We start from the raw sequence: 16,925 nt of genomic DNA on the forward strand, positions 1-16,925 counted from the left end.
AAAGCAATGCATTGAAAAAGAAGACAGACATATAGCCAGCAGCTTGCTGACTCATTTTTTCATGAGCCCATTTTGCTGCTGGGATCTGAAACACATTCAGAAGATGCAAGACTCAGCTCTAACCACCATAGAATCTGACACAATCTGAGGCTGGATCTTTTAAAACCAAGTGCACCTTCCCTCCCTCTCTTCTCATGCACACAGCACTAGCATGCACAGATTGGCACATTGTACAAGCTCACTAGACACAGGCATCAGTTTAATCCTGCGGGCACCACAAGTAACCTGGTTTTGCACATAGAAAGCGTGCAAGAAAAAAAAACACACTGAAGACTACCAGCCTCTACTTTGTAGCAGTCAGGGCCTGCTGTACACTCCCTCTAGATAGGTTGCATGCTCTACATTGCATAGCTCACCAAAACAATTAAGCACTTTGTCAGAGATCAGTAGGCACAATTATTTGTTTGAGCATGTGCAATAGCAAACCGGAGGTTTTTCTGGCCACCTGGGAAGAGAATTCAGCTTTGCACCCTAGTTAGATCTCAGCATTCAGCTCACGGCTTCTCACTTAGCACTCGTTTCAAAGCTGCATCATGGCTTTGCGCCATGTTGCTCGTTTCTTGACGAGGCAGAGGCTCTCAGGGAGCGCAGCTCAAAACCACAATGTTTTCAGATAGTTTTAATATGAGTTGGCATCACCCAACACCCCAAGCACATGGGTGAAAGGCTCCAAGGCTTTCTTTGGTCTGCAGAAACCAAAGAAAACATGGTCACAGGAGAAGATGATGCATATTATGAACTATTTCTAACACTGTATTCCCTCAACTCTCCCTCCTGTCAGCATCCTTCATTGGGCCTAATGAAATCCTTTGCCCATCACAAAGCCATGATGAAACGCTAGCATGAAACATCGTGCCCAGAGGTTAATAGAGAAGGTCTGTAAGGAGCTCAGACATCAATAGGAGCAATATCGATGGGGAGGAGGTAAGGGAGGAGGTGTGTCTAATGGTCAGAGCAGGAGATGGGCAGTCAGGACTGTCGGGACCAAGATCTGCAGACGATACTAGTAGTTTGGGGGCTTCAGTTGGGACTTGTTAAAAGATCCTGTCTTCTCCACAAGCCAGAGTGCCCACACTCCGGTTTTAAATTGAGCTTTCAAAATTGGAGGCTCCTTAAATCACCTTTCGTGTCTGGAAATCTTGAACCAGGGCTCTCTTCTTACATAGCAGCATGGAACAGTGAGAACCAGACTGGTGGCTGTAACTTTATGGGACCATGGGAAACTTGGACACGCCCGTCATAGGTGGATATCCAGCTAACTGAAATCATGCTGGACCAAGGAGGTTGCCAGATCAGATAATGCCAGACTAGAGAGATTCGACCTGTAGATATTTGGAGGTGCTGATTTAATTTATTTTGCAAGTGTTGAGTTACATGGTGGATAGGTCAATAGAAAGACCCATGTCAGATGTAAAGGAAAAAAGATTTCATCTGTTAATTTAGCAGGTGATATCAGAATGCGCATCAGTCCCCACTGGCTGGAACAGAAAAGAAAAAAGTAGCCAGTTTCCAAAAGTGAAATGACTAGGAAAAAATAAATCACATAAAGCCCTTTGCATTGCTTCCTCAAAGCACGTCTGCTGTCTGTGGTTTGGCAGAGCTCACGGACAGCCCTTTCATGTACCCACGCTGGCAAGTGCTCGCCTACAGCTACAACATGTCGGGTGGAGACTAGGGATGTTAAATATCGGTTAATTGAATAGTCGAGTAACCTCATGAATTCTTATCGGTTAGTCGACTATTCTGTAGTCCCGGCGAGTCAGGCCGGCAGCCAGTGCGCTCCAGCCCCACTCCCAAGGAGCCCCTACCACTCCACACTGCTGCCCCTGTATCCGAGGAAGCAGCATGGGGTGCCAAACAGGAGCTGGTTCGCAAGGAGAGCCAGTTTAAAAACCAGCTCCCCTTGCAACCAGCTGCCTGTCACTCTGCGCTGTTGCCTCTGAAAGAGGTAGCAGTGTGGGGTGACAGCAACCCCCGTGCAGGGGCAGGTCTGAGCTCCTGGACTCGGCGTGAGCTGGAATTGAGCCGGGCTGCCTGCCCGCCTGGCTCCTAATACACTTGATATGCAGAGCCACAGCGCAGGTAGGCCTCAGACCCAGCGCAAGCTGGGATTGAGCTGTGCTGCTGGCCAGCCTGCTAAAAAATGTGCTGGCAAAGGGGGGCGGGGGGGGGGGAATGCATGTAGTCTACAGCATTAACCTATATGCTTTTGCTTATTGATTAATTGACTATCCTATTATCCTTCTGGGGGGAGGGATAGCTCATTGGCCTGCTAAATCCAGGGTTGCGAGCTCAATCCTTGAGGGTGGCCATTTAGGGATTTGAGGCAAATCTGCCTCTCGGCAGGGCCGTGAGGGCAGGTGACTGGACTCAATGACCTCTCGAGGTCCCTTCCAGCTCTATGAGATAGGCAGGGCTTGACAAACTATAGAATCTACTCACCCGTGGCGAGTAGATTTCAGCTGCGCGCCCTGTTCACCAGCGGCGTGTGCATGCACAATGCGGGTCTTGCGCACGCGCAGTGCAGGGCTGGCGAGCTGCCGTTTGTCAAGCCCTGGAGGTAGGTATCTCTCTATAAAATATTACATCCCTAGTGGAGACTAGGAACTCATGCCAGGCAGGTACTGATGGTGACATCTCCAGAAACCATGGGAGGGGGAAATTAACACTAGCTTAACAGATAGGCATGGAGGAGCCTTAGCATAGCTAACTGGGGACCAACAACAAAGTAGCAAGGGTGTGTGGGTTTGAATTAAGTGTAGTGGGCATCCCTTAATGACAGCGTCCTGTTACTCTAGTCAGACTAGAACTGCCGAAGGACCCAGGAATGGGATGCTAGGCCATGCTGCCAGGCCTGGATTTAGATGGATGAACTGAGCTGTAGGGATACTGCAGGTCAGACTCTGGGTGCAGCAAAAAGGTGGCTGGGCCTGGACTAACAGCACGTGATATAGGTCAGGTGGGAGGTAGAGGGGCAGAGCCTTGATTATCTTCTGAACCCCTCTCAAGGTTTAGAGGTGTTCAGGGCTGGGGGCTAGGTTTGGGGCCACGTCTGGTTGTTACAGAGTGGGGAGCTCACCCTGTGCAGGGTCTGATCTCGTGCCCTAGTTTGGGGCCAGGAGAAGGAGGAAAACCTCACCACAGCGAATACCAAAACCAAAACGGCCTCCCCCGCAACCACACTTGAGCCAGCGTGAAGTCAGAGCATGAGGGGACTGTGCTCACCCAGAGCTCCTTCCCACAGACCTCAGCATCCACTGCGCTGTGCCACATGGCTCCCCACCCCCTACGCCACAACCATGGCTGCTCCCTACACTCAACTGCCGCTTGGTTCCTTCCAACAAACCCCCGGCACGGCCAAACTGGCCTGTGTCCTGCTGGCATCCTCAGGATTTACCAGCAGAAGCACAGAACTGAAGTGTCAGGTTCAAAAGCTGGGATCGGGAGAGAAAGAACCGTGCCAGGAGTAGGACATTCCGCCTGTCTCTCTCAGGTACTTGGATACGCCCCCCAGGAGCATAGCGTCCAATTGCCTCGTGCGTTCAGCCTCAACTCTTTCACGAGGGCGTCGGAGGGGTCCCAGGACTTTCTCCTCTTCGCATCACTGGCCGCAGCAGGAAGCAACTGCCAGGATCAAGAGCTGCTGCAGAGGCATCCCCAGGCATGTGTGCATGGTGGCATCTGCATCGCTGGCAGCACCGGAGACTGCTTGGAGCCACGCACCAAGCTGCAGCAGCAACCAAGGTTGGAGAATTGCCATAGCATGAGAGGCCGCTCTGACCCACCAGAAGAGCCGGTCACTTAGTCAGCCCCCTGCCAGCGGAAGGAAAGACCAGCCCGACTGACTGCCATTGCTATCCCACGAGCTCTCCCATCTCCAAAATCCCATATGACAAGAGCTGGCAAACCGACCCTGAAGAGGACAGGAGCCCTCCCCCCCCCCCCCCCCCGGATCTGCAGCTGGCCTGTGAGAGTCCCAGGAGACACTCTTCTGGCGCACTGAGAGTCCCCCCATACCCTTTTCTATAGCCCAGCTTCAGATGTGGCTCAAAATCAAACAATGTTACGGACAGCAGAGCCAAAGTTGGATGCACAACTCCCTCTGCTGGCTCTTCCATGTATTGCTGGATGCTACTTACTAGGAGTACGTCCCATCAAGCCACCACTTGTGGGTCCAGCCGCCATCCCTCTGTGGGATGGGTGGGGCTAGGAGACCACTTGCAAACATATGGTAAGAATGGGAGTCCACAGAACTTTCTCCTCCCACCATCTGACACCCACCAGACCCGGATTTCGCCCTGGGCTCTGTGTTGCGAAAGGATTTGGGGCAGTGCAACGTTGCAGGCTCCAAGACAAGGGAGGGGGGTGTACTGGAGCAAACCCAGCCCTGTCATGCAACCATGGTGAGCCCAGCTGGAAGGGTTCCCACCACTGAACAAAATCTGCCCCCACTGCAAAGGCAGGGGTGGGAATTTGAGCCCAGGAGTGCAGCATAATGTGGGGAAAAAGAAATTCTTTTGAACCCCTAGGTGTCTAGCCAGGGTTAATGGAAAACACTGGCCTGAAACCCGCTCTGAGCGCCACATGGGGTCTGGGAGTCCCAGGTGCACAGAGCAAAGGCAAACCAAGCACCAGTACAGCTCCAGCTGAAATAAGTGGAGTAAAACCCATCCCGGTGCAAAAGGCCAGAGCAAGTCTATGCAAACGCCAATCCCACTTAAGGCACCAAAATAAGCCTGTGATAGTGCCCAGACCCTGTGCCTGGAAAGCTGAAGCCAGCGTCAGTGAGGGCATGTCTACACAGCAGCGTTCCGAAATAACATAGTGAGCGTTTACACTACAAGCCATTATTTCGACATATTGTCGAGCTGGAGGACTTCTTACTCCGACTCCTATAACCCTCATTTCATGGGAAGTCGAAGGAAAATCGTTCTTCCTTCGACTTCTGCGGTGTAGACAGCGCCAAAAGCCGACTGACGCTATTTCGTCTTCAGCTGTGCAATTGACATTGCTGAAGTTGCATCGCTTAATTCAACTTTAGCACTGCAGTGCAGGCGTACCCTGAGTTTTTGCCTGGACTTTGGCTCAGACCCTGGGTGAATTCCACCCCGCACTGTACTCAGCCCCTCTGGAAAAACCATGAAGCCCTGAGGATGACATCGTGAGAATCCCCAGCAGCTGGCCTGGAGTAACATGCCACTTTGCCACTCTACCACACACACACACAAGGAGGAGGAAGGCTGCATGATGTATTAAGTGTCTTTAATCTGAAAGAGGGAAAAGCAGACCAGAAGGATTAGTATAAGCCAACAGACACAAAAAAATAAAAATTAAAAACTTGTCTTTAAAACAAATTCAAATTCCATACAGTGCTTAAAATGTCACCTAAAATCTAAACATTTCCATAAAAAAATGGTTTTGTTTTGGTGTTTGAACACATTACAATGCAGTGAAACAATGTGACAAAGAGGGAAGGAAAAATCAGACTAAAGACTTGAGGGTAGCTATTCAGCTCCCAGGAGTAGAGGCTAGTTGCAAACACCAACCACTGGGAGCGGAGAAGCAGGAAGGGGACCACAGATGAAGTCCGGAGCTGCCTCCCCCTTTGGTAGCACGTGGGCATCCAGAAAGATGGGATTACGAGGAGCGGTCCCCACGAGCCAGGAGTTTTGGGGAGTGGGGAAGGAAGGCAAAGGGAGGGGGAGAGGGGATCAGTGCTCATATCCCAGCTGAAGCTTTGAACAAGACTAAAATCCGGCTGATCTTTTAGGTACACCCCCAATTTCTCCCATCCGTGCTTGAGTCAACTGGTTTTCTGGGGGTTGGAGAGAGACCTTGATTGGTTTCTTCCCATAGTGGCTTCTTGCCACAAGTAACAAACAGCCAGGGAGCTTACAGACATGCTACAGCACTGCAGGAGCTGAAAATCCACAGCAGTCACCATCCAGATGGCTCAGAAGAAGAGAACTGGATTGCCCCATTTGACTCCTGCTTCCCCGATGCGGGGAAAGTGTCTTTCCCACATCCGAGTGGGGCAGGAAGAGAGTAGCTGAGGCCCCCTGAGGAGAGGGGAGCTTGCAGAAGGGCTCGGCCATGTCTGTTTTAACCTCCACTGCACGTTTTGAAGAGGGGTCTCTTCGCAACCTGCCACTTCTCAGCAGCACCAGTGTCGACACTAACCGCAGGGGACAGTAATGGTAACGGGACAAGAGGGCATCTGCTTTAGGTGCTTCTGGTCTAATCCCATGACGGCTGGGGCGGCTGTAGTGGATTTGTTAGCGGCAACGTCCCCGTCCCCCCCAACCCGCCTCCCCTCTCCCCCACTCCCCAACACCCCTGAGATTAGAACTGTATTCCAGGCACGTTACACACCCCACATCGTCATTCAGAAAGGACACCCCAGCGTGTGCATGGTACCCACAAACTACACCCCCCAGACATACACACGCACGCAACACGGACACCCCCAAAGGGAGTAACCCAGTGCCTGCACCAATAGAGCCAAGGCCTCCTGTTTGGTGGGGACTTGTGCCACAGTGCCTTTCAAGAGCGGTTTTCCAGGCCTGCCAAGGCGCTCCACATCTACAGGTTCTCGCAAGACCCCTTAAGCCACCAGCCCGTGAAGGGAAATTATTAAAAATAGGAGGGCTGAAGGGATTAGAAGCTACAGAGCATATTCCCAAACCCAAGCCCCTTTGCATCAGCCTGCATTTACCAGACGCTCACCTGAAGAGCCCAACCCATCAGCACTAGGCCCAAAAGCCAGAAGCCTTCATCCCTAGCCAGCGCTTTGCACTGGGAGCACACTGTCTGGGCTTGCAATAGTTTAAAAAAAAAATATGTATATATTATATACCCTAAAAAGGTTGCCACAGGAATTTCCATGTCTTTGTAAGGAAGAAGTGGCGGGGGGGAATATTGAACCAAAGGAAAAAAAATCCAAATTATCGGAGCTGTTCAACTCTCAAACCAAAACCAAAAATGTGTGCATCTCGCAGGGGGGCATCTCCCCAACCTGCTCCAAAAAGGCCAGGTACACGGGAGAGGAGCTAAAAAACAACACGTCTGGTATACATGTTGGAATCCCATACGTGAGAGGAAGTCCGTCTTTGTCCTTTTCTTTAAATATATATCTATATATCTATAGATATATATATATAGATATATATTTTATATAAAATGTACTTTTGCTTTCTTGGTGGCCAGGAAGGGCGTGGCATGAGCCCTCAGTGGGGGAGTGCTGTCGGCTCTGAGGGGTTCGCTTTCTTTCGTCTCTTCATGAGCAAAGGGTTGGAGGAGTCTTCAATTTTCTTTATCTTGATTTGCTCATAATCTACTCTCATGGTAGCCAAGGCACTCGTCATCTCCTCCTAGAAACACCAAGGAAAACATAAGGCCTGGTTAGTGATGGGGCCATTCAACACTGGTGGTAAAAACCATGTGCTTGGGCCCACACACATGCACCCATGTCTATTGTCCATACCCATCCACACATGTATCCCTGACTAGGGCATGCTTAGATCCTATGGCCGGACAATGCCGGACAACACCATTATGATCATTTAACCTCCTGCGTAACACAAGCCAGAGTCATTCAGCCAATAGTTCTACCAACAAGTTTACTTCTGTGTGGTTGAACACACACACCCTCCCCCCTCATTTCACAACCAATATCCAAGCCTGAGCATAAGTCTAGTGATCAAGACTCCACCTCATTTGTTGGGAAGCTGCTCTAACAGTTCATTACCATCACCGTTACAAATCTGTGGTTTGTTTCCTGTTCAAATTGTTGTAGCTTCTAAGGTCCAGCTCTTGTCAGTGGTCCCCAACCTTTTTGGGTGGCAGGCGCCACGCAGGGCTGCCGGACCGCCCAGGGGCAGAGATCGCACATGCGCAGTGCACCCGGGGGTGGTGCTAGGCGGGCGCATATAAATGCCCCAGCAGGAGCCATGGGAACCACTGATCTAGGTCTTGTTCCTTGGACCAAGCCCCGTGGCTAACTCTATCTGCATATCTACTCACGTAGACCTAACCACATCAGCAGGGGCTGATCCACCTGCATACCTAATCATACCATACATGCCATCATGTGCCAATGTAACCACCACCAGGCAGATCTGAACCTGGGACCTCTGTAGTTTGGTGTAGGAGCCTCTACCCTCTGAGCTAAAAGCCAGCTAGCTCCCAACCCATGCTGTAGAGGTCTCTTGATCTTCGCTGTTGCTGTGGTCTACGTGCCACTAAATGGGACAGTGAACCACACTGGGTGTGTGGGTTACACCAGCAATACCCCTCTGTCTAGTTTGGTCAAGCTACACGGCAGTCTCCACCCCAAAGAATAAATGGACACAAATCAAGAATGGTAACACTTAAAAACCAGTATCAGAGGGGTAGCCGTGTTAGTCTGAATCTGCAACTCAAAAACCAGTAGGAGAGCACTTCAGTCTCCCTGGACACACTGTAACACATTGAAAGTTGCCATGTTTCCACCAGAAAACTTCAAAACCAGATGGCAGCGTGAAACTGCAGAGTTTAGAGCCCACATGCCAACTTGACACTATCAGCTGGGGTCTCAATAGAGACTGGGAGTAGCTAGCTCACTACAAAAAGTATTTCTCCCTCTTTTGGTATTCACACCTTCTCATCAACTGTTGGGAGCACGCCACATCCACCCTAATGGAATTGACCTTGTTAGCAGTGGCCCTCCGCATAACAATGTAACACACCCATCTTTGCATGTACATGTCTGCAAATGGAAGTTTTCACTCCATGCATCTGACCAAGTGGGTTCCAGCCCACAAAAGCTGATGCCCAAGTAAATGTATTCGTCTTTAAAGTGCTGCAAGACTCATTGTTTTTGCTGCCACAGACTAACACAGCCACCCCTCCGAAACAACACACCACGAAGCACTCCAACTTGGCCTGAGGCTTGGTTGCTAGCAAGCAAAAACCCTCTCCTGTTGTGTCATTTTCCAAGCTAATGCTTGTTACTATACAACAGCTGTCTTAGTAGCCAACAGCATGTGCAATTAGCCAGCATTTTCCACCCAATTCTTCATGCTCACATCACAGAAACACTTTTACTAGCAGCCTCAGACATTGTGCAGAGAATTGAAAAGGCCACAAAGACAATCGTCCCCCCAGCTCAAAACCCAGCTGAAAAAATATGTTTCAGTAACAATGTAGTCATGCCTCGAGCACCTCAACAAGGCTGCTGGTGGGAAGTGGAGAATATGCTCTGCAGAGCCACTAATCACATATACTTTCTTAGCATGTGGCTGTAAAATTAGTCTAGTCCTCTGATTACACTAATTTTCTATTTACAAGACTTGCCTAGAAACGGGTTGTGAATAGTAGCTCTTACCTCCCACAAGTCACCTCTCTGCCATGTAATTTCAATATAATTTCTGTGCAGAACAGCTCTCTTCATTAGCATTAAATTTCACACAGCAACTCAAGGCCTTGATCTTGTATGCTACTGCAGGTGGTTCTGCCTGCACAACTGGCAGGAGTGGGGCCAGCGAGCTGACTGCAGTACCCAAAGCAACCTCCCCAGCCCCCGCTTTGCAAAGCATGCTGTTTATGCCCGTTGAGGCGATGCACTTGGAGAGCAGGCTGTACCAACTGTGTCTCCTGCAACCGATCGGAGTCAGGGGCAGAAGCAAGTCAGAGTTTTTACCTTGACGTCTTCCCACAAGTCTTTCTCTTCTTTCAAGACTCGACTAGTGTGCAGCGGAGTCTGGGGCACCTGCATCGATTGCTTTCGAGGGGAGAGCAAGAGAGACAAAGGATGAGCCTCCAATAAAATTCACTGCTCTCCCTGCCAATGTTCCCTCTAATCTTTTCCATCTATATGCACATTTTTTCCGTCTATGTGCGGGAATAATTTTATGTGCACTGAGGCATGTGTGAATGTGCACCATCCATTGAAACAAAAAAACCTAGCTGTGGGGGCCCTTCTAATCAGATTGGCAGCATTTGAACCTCCCCTGAGCAGCTGCACAAGCGCCTCGCTTACAGGGAACACCGCTTACTGCTCCCTTCTATTTCTCAGATCGAGCAGCCGTCAGATTTCTAGCCATGTCTTGCCTCTGGAAACTTGCACACTTACCATGATCCAAGGATGGTTCATGAACTCCGTTATCGTCATGCGCTGGGTCGGGTCTGTCTTCAGCAGGTTCCGGATCAACTGCTTAACTGGAGAAAGGGGTGGGGAGGTGTTAAGAAAAAGCAGCACTGAGGATGAATATTCTCCCTGGTGGTATACCATGCCCAAACAACTACCAGAAGCTGTGCTATCTCTTTGGCCTTGTCTGTGCTAGGGACTTGCCTAGCCATTGGGGCTGTGACAGATTGACAGTATCTTGTAATGTCCTGGACAGGGGCAGATGACTGTTTTGCGGGGCCCCAGGCAGCGTAACTTTGCCACGGCGCATGCGCGGGGCTTTTTTAAGCGCGGGGCCCGGGGCGGCTGCCCCGTTCGCCCTGCCCTATATCCGCCCCTGGTCCTGGACACAATCTTAGGGAATTAAGATAAAAACTTATTAATTTAGGATTAATGCCTTCGGAGTCCATTGTTCTTAAAAACACGGAATTGTGTGTTTGTTAGCGTAGAACTGTATGCATCTTCCCTAGGAGGAGGGGATGCTAGAGTAACTCCTCTGGTTATCAGCCCTTTGACGTTACCTCATGAAGAGGTTCATGTGTATTAATTCAAATTGGATTCTCCAGGGACCGACCGACCGACCGACCGACCACACACACACACACACACCCCCCCTCTGTTTGGATCAAAAGGCTTGTTTTAACCAGGCTCAGGGCCTTCCTCCTGACCTGGCACACAAACAAAGCCTCACAGAGGGCCCTAATCCTTAGTGAAGAGGAGGAACGATGAGGCCCACGGAGGCCCTGTCAAACCGTGTGCTTGCTCTGAGCTGAAGCTGTGGTGAACTCAAAGCCATGTGTTTGGGTTATTGAAGGACCAGCCCTGCCAGCACCCACGTTTCAGCTGAGGCAAACTCTGCTATGCTTAACGGTAAGCGTGACGGGATGTTTGTTTTTCCCTGTAACATCGTCACCTCAGGAATAAAGCAGGCATGCATAAAAAGGGCTGTGCGGTATCTCTGAGGGTGGGCAGTCATGCCAGAGAGAAAGCAGGCAGGCGCACGAGGGCAGCCTGTCTCGGCTGGGAACACCACAAGGGCAGGGAACCACACCACTTGGAAATACCCTAGTCAGGAAGGAGTGAGATGCGGGGTCTCCCCACAAGAGAGGTGATGGCCTGGGGAGTTGGAAGCCATGGAAGGGGAACACAGGGGCAGCAGCCCTGAACTGTGGCAAGTGCCAGCCCATCACGCCAATAAGCAAAGCCTCTATTCAAATGGGAAATACGGAGCCCGTGTAAGTTACCACTTCACCTGTCTACACTAGGGGTTCATAGCGGGGTTTTCAAACTAGGGGTCACGATCTAGTACTGGGTCATGGAATGTCGGGCGCTGGGTCACATTGCCACAGGGGGACCAGTGGGGGGCTAAGGCAGCTCCCTGCCTGTCCTAGCACTGCAGACTGCACTGCGCCCCAGAAACGTCCTGCGGCATGTTGGGTGCGGGGAGGGAGCGTCCAGGGCTCCGTGCACTGCCCCTTCCCTGAGCACTAGCTCCGCACCCCCATTGGCTGGGAACCTGCTGCTGGCTGCTTCTGGGGTGCAGCATGGTCTGCGGTGCCAGGAGAGGCAGGAAGCTGCCTTAGCCCCCCTGCTGCATCCCTGACCGGGAGCCACTTAGGGTAAACTCCTCCTGCCCCAGCCCTGACCTCCCGCCAAAGCCGGATCCCCCCCCCCACCTCCAACAGCACAAAGATCTGCTCCCTCAGCCCACCCCAGAGCCCACGCTCTAGTCAAATTCTGTTGGGTCACAGGCACCAACGATTTTCTTCAACTAGATCATGAGAAAAAAAGTTTGAAAACCGCTGGTCTGCAGCTACCCTGCTGGCTGCCATAGGGCAAATCCCCACATTAAGCAAGGCCTTGTGCTACCACAGGAGATTGCAGACACACACTGGCTTGCCACTGGGCATGACAGCCACAAACCTGACATGCCCCAGGACTATTGGCATCATGGGTGCCTTGAGTACAGGAGACTGATTTTGTTTAAAAAAAAAAAAAAAAAAAAAAAAAGCAGTATGTTATGGTCGCAAGGACGCATATGCTCACAGCACAGATACCCTGCCTCTGCTTTTACCTTCTTCAGAGACTTCCGACCATTCAGGGTTGGGAAATTCATACTGGCCCATCCGGATCCGTTTTTTCATGCCTGGAGAAATGGCCAGACCGTGGTTGGAATAGAAAGGGGGATACCCACACAGCCTGAGTCAAAGAGAGAGAAAGTAATTAAGTGACCAGCAGAGGGCAAATCCTTTAGAGGGCGTTAGAAACTTACTCGACCAAAAAAAACACAGAGTCCTGTGGCACCTGACAAAGGCCAGGTCTACACTAGACCCAGACGGTTGGGTTAAGCTAAGCAACTCCAGCTAGGTAAAATACATAGCTGGAGTCAGCTTACCTTAAGCCAAGAGTGGCGCCGTCTTCATAGAGGGAAGCCAATGTAAGCAAACATTCCCCATCGGTTTCCCTTACTCCTCACAACTGCAAGAGTACTGATGCCAACGGGAGCTGCCTTCAGCATTTGATTAAGCGGGTCTTAACTAGACCTGTTAAATCAAACACCGGATGATCAATCGCCGACGTGGCAATAGGAGACATGGCCTAAATGGACTCCAGCCCAAGAAGGCTTATGCCCACGTGTTTTTGCTGAAACAGATTTACTAGACCACGTTTCCTTGCTCGTATCAAAGTGGGGTCAGTGCTGATAGCTTGCCTAACAGCATCTTTGGAGAATAAAAGTGGGTTATCCCCATCTCTATGGGAATGATATGCAGGGCTGCAAAGGATCCCACAGGTGACATCAGTCCCCATAGCATGGTGGAGGCACGGAACAGGAGGGGCAGGAGGAAAGTCAGAGCAGGAGTGGACGCCAGGAAGGGAGAGGCACGTAAGGGAGTCTCTTTCTTAACTGAGATTGTTTAAGAAAGGGGACACTTTAGGCCTATAACAGGAGAAACTCCCAGTAGAGATTAGTCTCTGAATAGCTCTCTAAGGGAAGAGCAAGAACGCCCTTGCTTTGCAAACAGGCCACACCAAGCACTAGACAGACACTGCACTGCAGTGGTCCCACTAAGCTGCGGGGCAGCCCAGCTTCACAGGTGAGTCATCAGCCCCACCCAGTCAGAGGCTCAGGGCGGCACTGATCAATCACCCATGAAGCAGGGCTGCCGCACAGCTTAGAGAGACCACTGCTGCACCGGGGAAGAATCCTGCACTTTGGACTACAGAGACTAGATTTGTAAAGGTCTTCCATGGTCGCAGGCTTGTCAGAAGCGCCTAACTTCCACTAGGTGCCCTGGGAATTAGATGCTCTCTCTTGGTGCCCCAACACCTGTCAAAATCTGCCCCCGAAAGTCCGTCTACACAGCAGCTTGGCACAACTCATGACTCACGTTCGGGCTATGGGACTGCAAAGCTGCTGAGGAGACGTTCAGGTTCAGGCTGGAATCTAAGCTCTGGGACCTCAGCATAGGAACCCCGCCCACGCTTGAGCCCAAACAGCAATTGACAGCCCCGCAGCCTGAGCCGGCTGTCCCCGGGCAGCCGCAGCCCTGCCATCGCTCTTGTATTCCCATGAAGACAGGCCCTATGTGACGCAATAGGTTTGCCCCCATCTTCAATGCCATTCGGTCTGGGTAGACACGGGTATGTCGGCGCACACTAAGCAGCCATGCGGGGCTCACGGGGAGCCAGCCCAGGCTGGCGTCTTTCTGCAGCCGAGGGGGAGGAAGTCAGATGCTCACAAATGCACCTAGGGCAGCCTTCCCAGCATGCCGCTTGGCCAAGCACAGGGAAAGGGCCGTTGCCTGCGTCACCCAGAGTCCGCCCAGCCAGGCAGTGTGTGGACAGATCCTGGGAGGGTGGAAGCTGCAGTTCCCTTGGGTTAGGCACGAGCAACGCTCAGCAGGGTGGGGCTGGGACATGGCTTTACTCACAGAATGTACATGATGACGCCCAGGGACCACATGTCACAGGACTTGTCGTATTTCTCCGGGCCCAGCACCTCTGGGGCTGGGAAAGAAAGGAAGAGAGACATTCACCAGGCAGGCAGAGATTTGTCAGGAGGCTACACAGGAGGGAGGAGCAATGAGGCAGGCCAAGTTTGATGACCCTTTTATCCCAATCCTGAGGCTCCTGGCAGTAGACTCAGCTTAGCACAGTTGGTGGGGAGCTCCCGAGAGGCCCCCCCTCCTGGAGAGGACTGAATTATACAGGTCCCTTAGCCATGCTCTGCGGGGGAGAGCCAGGGCTAAACTTGCCAGGGTGCTACCCATCAGGCCAGAGCTGTGCGTGGCAAGTGCCAGGAAAAGTATTGTGTGCCAACACTGTGAATTATTCAGCCGATGGCCTGAGCTGTGCTTGGCGCACTGTAGGAAGAGGAGAAGCCGGGGCAACCTGCCCTGCTTCCCACACCTGGCACAGCACTTGGAACAGCATTTACAATACGCTAGGGATGTTAAAAATTGTTTCATACGGTGACCAGGTAACCGCTGAAAATCTCAACAGTTACCCGTGCTGCAGGCTGCTGGGCAGTGGGGCTGCCAGCCCCTGCCCACCTGGTTCCTGGGGAGGCGTCTTTGCTGCCTTGCCACAGTGAAACTGCCTTTCTAGGAGCCTGCTGAGTTTAACCAATACCATTAATGGAGAAGCATCAACTTCATCGGTTAAACAGTCGATCAGTTAACCGCTAACCTCCCTACAATGCACCCGGCTGTCAGCTGTTACCAGCAGCTCCTGAGTAGGCACCGCAGGGGAACACATCCCCAGAGCAGCCCCCTGGGCTGCTGGGCAGAGGAGTCTGGATTTTAACACAACAGCAAGGATGGAAGCCCGCCCTGAAACCTGAGATCCAAACATCCCAAAGCACGGGAAATGTTGGGGTCCATGTTCTGCTTCTCAGGCCCATCCCTACACCCTGCCACAGTTGTAGTTCACACTGTAATTATAGGTCCGGTGCAGAAATGACTAACATTCTCTGGGTGGTGTTCCATCCAGGAGGCCAGAGGAAAGAATCACAGTGGTCCCTTCTGGCCTTGCAGTCTATGAATTCTGGCCTTTTCTGTGGCAAGCACGGGAGATTCTGGATGCCTGTGCTCCCATTCCCCGGAAGGGGACGAGGCATCGCAGCTTCCCCAAAGACTTACCCACATAGTATGGCGTGTAGCACGGCGTGGCCAGAGAGTTGTGTGTGGTGGTTTCTTTAGCAAAGCCAAAGTCGGTGAGTTTCAGCACCGCATTGGGCCTTTTGGAAGTGTACAAGAGGTTTTCAGGCTGTGGAAACACAATGAATAAAAAGCAAACTAAGTGCGGCTAAGTCCTTGGGGCTCCTACCTCTTGCACAGCGGGGGGGGGGGGGGGGGCAGCATTAGGACAGCGCTGCCATGTGAGAGTCAAGGAAGATTGGACCATGACCAATGGGAGCCAAGTGGTTCTAAGTGAACCCAAGAGGACCCCATATAACCCATTGCAGCTCAACTTTTGGCACCCCGAGTTTTCTCTTTCCCCCAGGCAACCTGATTTGTAACAGCTGAAATGCACCAGACATCGATGTTCTAATCTTTTCCATCCAAGTGCAGAATAAATTTGTGTGCGCACCAAGGCATATGTGAATGTGCACCACCAGCAGAAACCACCCCCTAGCTGGGGGTGCTCCATGATGCAGCTGGCTGGCATTTGAATTTCTCCTAAGCAGCTACACAAGCACGTAACTTACAGGGAGCACTGCCAGAGATCCCAGAAACATCCCTCATCCCCCATCGCTTCCCCCCCCCCTCCGAGCCTTCCAGATCCAAGGTAGGCCAGGAGCACAAGGTGAGAAAGGCAAGGTTAGTGGGATTTTCAGGCTAGTCCGGTAACCAGCACATTCAGCTTCTGAGATTTATTACAAGCCAGCAAGCAAGACCTGAGATATTCCCTATTCTCCTATGCCAAGTGATACAGAAGAGCTAGCAGGAGGAGCGTGGACACTGGTGGTGCAGCGTTGTATAATCATTAGGGAAGGGCAAGTCTCACAAGCTCTTCCTGTGCCCATCCCTGGCCCCAGGGGCTTGGTGCTATTCAGGCAACATGCGCTGATTTTCCCCAACACAATTTCAGATCTTCAGTCTTCATGCTTTCCTTGGCAGCTCTCCCTCCACCCCTCCCACACCATAATCTCCTCAACCAGGAAATTGCATCTTTTGGGGAACAGCATGCACCTTTGCAGCTTGTAAATCCGTCACCCACTAGAGGTGTTCAGCCGCAGTTTCCTGTGGCAAATGCAATCTAAGTGACTCTCTTCTGCCTCCACAAAATTCCCCCTGTGGATTCACACAACCGTGTTGTGTGATTGGGAAACCGCTGCTGAGGGGCGCCTGTGCTTCCGAGGTGGATGGGGTGGGGCAGAAGAGGGGGTTTCTTTCTGAACATTACCTGCCCGCCACACCCCAGGACACAAAGCTCTTCGGGATGACAGATACTACATGAAATTACAAGACCATTGGAGCAAGGAAGTCTGGCCTGCTTACAAGAGAATTCCAAACACCACAGAACTTAAAAATCCCTCTTCCCTTGCAGAGGGGAAATGCCATTTTTGCAAGAACTCATTGTTTCAATACACATCTTCCTGCAAGGCAGGGCAGGGCAAATTGTAAGAGCTAGGTCCACACACCAGAGAACAGGGGACTCCAACAAGTTACCCCCTTCCTCCTACGCCAAACCAGAT

At 51.5% G+C, this 16,925-nt stretch overlaps 1 protein-coding gene across 1 annotated transcript in view; it reads right to left on the reverse strand.

The window, feature by feature from the left end:
• Nucleotides 1–5,305: 5,305 nt before the first annotated feature.
• MAPKAPK2 (MAPK activated protein kinase 2) overlaps nt 5,306–16,925 on the reverse strand; it is a 99,488-nt gene continuing 87,868 nt past the window's right edge. Inside the window, exons 5-10 of the mRNA XM_075910458.1 lie at nt 15,367–15,493; nt 14,158–14,233; nt 12,300–12,424; nt 10,172–10,257; nt 9,740–9,820; nt 5,306–7,430 (exon numbers count right to left, since the gene is read on the reverse strand). Of these exons, the coding sequence (XP_075766573.1) occupies nt 7,287–7,430; nt 9,740–9,820; nt 10,172–10,257; nt 12,300–12,424; nt 14,158–14,233; nt 15,367–15,493 (639 nt within the window). The 3' untranslated portion in view covers nt 5,306–7,286. The remainder of the gene's footprint in view (nt 7,431–9,739; nt 9,821–10,171; nt 10,258–12,299; nt 12,425–14,157; nt 14,234–15,366; nt 15,494–16,925) is intronic.

This window comes from Pelodiscus sinensis, chromosome 27, assembly GCF_049634645.1.
Source record: "Pelodiscus sinensis isolate JC-2024 chromosome 27, ASM4963464v1, whole genome shotgun sequence".
NCBI classification, from domain to species: domain Eukaryota; kingdom Metazoa; phylum Chordata; order Testudines; family Trionychidae; genus Pelodiscus; species Pelodiscus sinensis.